Source organism: Macadamia integrifolia, chromosome 8 (assembly GCF_013358625.1).
Source record: "Macadamia integrifolia cultivar HAES 741 chromosome 8, SCU_Mint_v3, whole genome shotgun sequence".
NCBI classification, from domain to species: Eukaryota; Viridiplantae; Streptophyta; class Magnoliopsida; order Proteales; family Proteaceae; genus Macadamia; species Macadamia integrifolia.
In genome coordinates this window covers 2,525,037-2,530,431 of record NC_056564.1, presented here as the reverse complement: position 1 = coordinate 2,530,431, position 5,395 = coordinate 2,525,037, and the positions used below count along the sequence as shown (strand labels likewise).

At 37.8% G+C, this 5,395-nt stretch overlaps 1 protein-coding gene across 1 annotated transcript; it reads left to right on the top strand.

The window, feature by feature from the left end:
• Window positions 1–567: 567 nt before the first annotated feature.
• LOC122087524 (endochitinase EP3-like) lies at window positions 568–1,744 on the top strand. The gene is made up of 2 exons (XM_042656680.1): window positions 568–1,069; window positions 1,170–1,744. Exons 1-2 carry the CDS (start codon window positions 631–633, stop codon window positions 1,580–1,582), a joined length of 852 nt encoding a protein of 283 aa, XP_042512614.1. The 5' UTR covers window positions 568–630; the 3' UTR covers window positions 1,583–1,744.
• Window positions 1,745–5,395: the final 3,651 nt, after the last annotated feature.

Genomic DNA, 5,395 nt, shown 5'->3' with positions numbered 1-5,395 from the left:
TTTTTGTTTTTTTAATTTTTAATTTTTTTTAAACCTAGGGGTTAAATAGCATTAACTTTTTTAAAACTCCAGCCTAACCTTGAGTCCTCTTAATTCAGTTTGTCACTAAAGTCAAGTTGAAATATTTTAATCCAAGTCCAACCTTGTCGGGCTCAAACCAACTCTCTGGCACGACCTCAAACCTAAAAACCCCAGCCGAGGTCCATCCTACAGGCTGAAAAACCCAACCTAGGCCTTATTTGAACTCAGGACAAGCCCAGATTCACAAGGCCAAACTTAAATCCCTACAAACAACGATGAGGCAAATGAGTGGGACTTGACTTTTAGACAATGTTTGGTTACCAAGAAAAGAAAAAGAAAAAAAAAATAGTACATTACCCTGAGAGAAAAAATTGCGAGTGAGATGGCCGGTGCCCACTCCATTATTGACCGTGCTTCACTTTATTGACAATTCAAAGTCAGCCCAACGCGTAAAGTAGTTAAAGCCATGACTTTTGATATTTAGTGCAGCCGACACACTAATGTCAAACAATAGCTCGTCCCACAGATTCTATAAATATTCCCATCCTCTACTCTTTTCTTATCATCTCAATTCCCAGACTTCCTCAATTGCCTTGCCATTCTTCATCAATGGGTAATCCCAAGATGGTAGCTGCCCATACAATCAGGAAAAGCCTATTTGTCCTCACTTTGGCCGGAGTTTTAGCCGGACTGTTGTTGGCAAATTCTGCCATGGCCCAGAATTGTGGCTGTGCATCAGACCTCTGCTGTAGCAAGTATGGGTATTGTGGCACCAGCGAGGCTTATTGTGGCTCTGGATGCCAAGAAGGTCCTTGCAATGCTCCACCTCCTACTAACGATGTAGTGGTGGCTGATATTGTGACACAAGGCTTCTTTGATGGGATAATTGGTCAAGCCGACTCATCTTGCGTTGGCAAGAGCTTCTATACTCGTGATGCATTCCTTGAAGCCCTTAATTCGTATTCGAGTTTCGGCAGAGTGGGAACAACTGATGATTCTAAGCGTGAGATCGCTGCTTTCTTCGCCCATGTAACCCACGAAACTGGACGTAAGTTATTCATGAGTTCATCAAGAAATTAATCTTCTATTTCATGATTCTTTTAAAGGACTGTATGTTGTACTAACAAGTTTATGCTTTCTTTGTCCAGATTTCTGTTATATAGAAGAGATAGATGGTGCTTCGAAGGATTATTGTGATGAGACGAGTACGCAGTACCCATGTGCCGCTGGCAAGGGTTACTATGGCCGGGGACCGCTGCAGCTATCGTGGAACTATAACTATGGGCCTGCAGGAAAGAGCATAGGATTTGATGGGCTAAATACTCCTGAAACTGTGGCCAACGATGTTGTTATTTCATTCAAGACAGCATTGTGGTATTGGATGAACAATTGTCACTCAATCATAACCTCTGGTCAAGGGTTTGGACCAACAATTCGAGCCATTAACGGAGCACTTGAATGTGATGGTCATAACCCTGCAACTGTGCAAGCTCGTGCTCAGTATTACACAGATTATTGTGACCAATTTGGTGTGTCACCTGGTGACAACCTCACCTGCTAATAATATATTACACATTTCTTTTTTTTTAGTTGAATTTTGTGTTTTCTTAATAAATTTTTGTTAGAACTCTCTATGGGTTTGAGTTTGAAACCCTATTGAGGAAACCACACAGGAAAAACAAGAACACAAATCTAATAAAATTATGGAGGATCGATTTGTACCTTTCACCTAGTATGCTGAAGATGATTGATGTTGGTCACTCCCACTTTCGATCTCTTGGCTTGACTATGGATCTTCTACAGCCCCTTAAACCTCCTTGGTTCTCTCACTTTAGTGGTAAAGTGGGGAAGAGTGAATAATGGCTATACGGACCCAAAACCTAGTATTTATAATATTGTCCAGCACTCAAAACCCTAAACCACAATGGGTTGAGCCAGCATATCCCTAAGCTTGAGAGTGGACCGAACCGGTTCATACAATTTGACTCTCACCCATTTAATCAACCCGAATAATTAATTTAGCCCATAAATCCAACAATCTCCCACTTGGGCTACATTAATTATAAGAATGTCTTTTAAATTGGTGTGGCCATAAAATCTTATTGCATTAACCACTCTTACTGTGATTCAGTTGAAAAACCACTCACATCGAATAACAGCAGAAGATACACCTCAATATACGGCATACAACTTTCTGTTATTATAAACATAAGTAAGTTTCTTAACACGAATCTATGTGGGATACCATCATAGAAATATTGACATATCGTCAAATTACACTGTTGTCATTCTATGTAGGTCCTTAACTGAGATATTAACCTTCACTGTGGCAAATCGCCTTTGATCTGTGGTTAATATCTTACTGTGGCCTTTCGCCTATAAACTGTGGCAAATATTGCCTATGAACTGTGACAAATACTGTCTTAAAATGTGGCAAATATTACCTTTTGAACTGTGGTAAAATATTGCCTATAACTAAGACAATTACTGCCTATAAAAACATTCTCAAATGAAATCATAAACTAAATATCTCAAGAAATAACTGTGCATAATGTAAATGCTAAAACTTAACCATAATTCATTAAACTGTGCCCCAAAACATACGGACTAAGGTTTAAAACATAAACAAATACTAAACAAAACCAGAGCTCCCATTAATCAAGCATTTCAAATAACTGTATGTAAAGAAATCCTAACTACTTGATGGGACCAAATTTTACTTGCTCTCAATTGCTAGTGATCATTCTACCTCACCCTTTCTTGGTATCATCCTGCTTATCAGCCCCAGAATTCTTCCTCTTCTCTAACCATTTCTTGAAAATAAAACAGTCCTTCTTCACATGTCCTTTCTTATGGCACCAGAAACACTCTATGTTGTTGGTATTCTCTTCATCCTGAGCCTTTTGAGATGTGTCAAGTTCTTGAGAGCTATTAGTCATGTCATATGGCTTGACGCTTCCTCTATTGGAAAATTTTTTGTTCCTTTTGCTTGGTCCACCAGAAGATCCCTTGTGGAAAGTTGCATGCGCACTCTCAAACCTAGTTTGTTTCAATTTTTCTTCCTCTTGAGTGCAAATGGAAATGAGCTCATTTAAGCTTCAATCGTCCTTCAGTGCAATGTAGGTAGATTGGATAACCTTATACTGACTAGGGAGGACATTCAGTGCAATGTGTATAATATATTCTTCATCGATCTGTATTCCAAGATCCTTAAGTTTACCAGCATAAGTAGCTACATCCAAAATGTATTCTCTAACATTCCCATATCCATCATACTTTGTATTCATTGGCCTGATCATCAATGTGGTTTTCTCGGCTTTCTTGTTGTGTTGAAATTTGGATTTAATAGCATCCAGGAATTCTTTTGCAGTGTCTTTGATCTTTATGTTCCCACGTATAATTTCAGGAACTTTCTTTTTTAAAACCAGTATGCATTTTCTGTTTGCTTTAGTCCATTTCTTAAACTTGGTCCTTTCAGCACTTCTGCTCGAGTCTGTGAGAGGCTCAGGTTTAGACTCCCTAAGTGCCAAGTCTAAGTCAAGAAGACTTAAATGCAATTCTAATTCCTCCACCCACTTTTGATAGTTGTTACCAGTGAGCATTGGGATGGAAGATACATAACTTGAGGGAATGGTCATCTTACTACAGCAGTAACAACACAATACATGCCAAATATCAAAATATAAATCATAATATAAAAGCATGTAATACCATCAATATATTTTAAATAAGAGTTACAACTAAAAATGTATCCCTATCCTTTGGGATAGGAATTAGCTGATGCTCTTATATTCTTCTTTTAACTGTGAAAACAACATCAACTTCGGAATTCAATCACCTTTGGGCAAAAGAACTCCAAAATCAATGTCTCTTTTCTGAAATGTGGATGATTATCCTCAAACCTTGATGACATAACCTTTGGAAAAGTATCACCTTTACTGTTGGGGAAGATACAATCGAACTAAATGTACCACTTTGGTGGGTTTCACTCAGTTCTATCATATCTTTCCCATTGGAGATGTATATCTTTATGTTCAAAACATACATATAAATATGTCACTAGGACAACAATAACCATACAAGAGTCACAACCGCAACTACATTCCTATCCTTTGGGCTAAGAATGCACTGGTCCTCTCGTAAATTTATATTTACTGTGAAAAGAACAATAACTTTTGAAATCCCCTCACCTTTGGGCTTAGGAACCTCTAGGTTACTATCATTTTCTTAACTTTGGTGACATCACCTTTGGACAAATGTCACCTACATTGCTACCCTGTGGAAAATCATGAAATAATAAGATGTACCACTTTGGTGGATTCCACCTCATCCTTTCATGGTTTCCTAAAGATAACTTTGCAGCTAAGAATGAGCGGAAGCTTACATCATTTTCCATATTAACATATCTCAATTTAAAAACTTTTCTCAATTTCATCGTAACCAATAACATATATATTTTTCAAAGCATTGATTTATGCCATTTTGTTTCAATGATTGAAACTAAATACAACATAAAATTTCAAATAAACATGTCACATTAAAAATTAGATCATTAAATGTGGCTCGAAACAAGGAATCCAACGCAAAAAACAGATTTCAATTTGGCCTTAAAACGAACCTTTAAATGAAATTTAAAGTAGTTTAAATAAAAACCCAAAATGAACAAAAACCAAACAAGCCTTCAAGGTTTTTTTTTTTTTTTTGAAATTTTTTTTCTCTCTCCTCCGATAGCCGGTTTCCGACGGCACGTGCCAGAGTGTCCGGAGGTTTCCGATGACTTGCGGTATACCGCGACGACCGTCTTCTCGTGATCTACAACTTTCGTGAAGAAAGTTTTCCCATACAGGATCTTTAAGTGATGGTAAAAATTACGATTTTTATGATTTTTAATCAAATCAGGTTTTAAGTAATAATCAAAATCCTCATGTACAAGAAAAATTCATTCGATTCTTGTCCTATGTGGTCTGCTTTGATACCACTTGTTAGAACTCCTTGTGGGTTTGAGTTTGAAACCCTATTGAGGAAACCACACAGAAAAAACAAGAACACAAATCTAATAAAATTATGAAGGATCGGTTTGTACCTTTCACCTAGTATGCTAAAGATGATTGATGTTGGTCACTCCCACTTTCGCTCTCTTGGCTTGGCTATGGATCTTCTACAGCCCCTCAAACCTCCTTGGTTCTCTCACTATAGTGGTAAAGTGGGGAAGAGTGAATAATGGTTGTAGGGACCCAAAACCTAGTATTTATAATGCTGTCCTGCACTCAAAACCCTAAACCACAATGGGTTGAGCCAGCATATCCCTAAGCTTGAGAGTGGACCGAACCGGTTCATGCAATTTGACTCTCACCCATTTAATCAACCCGAATAA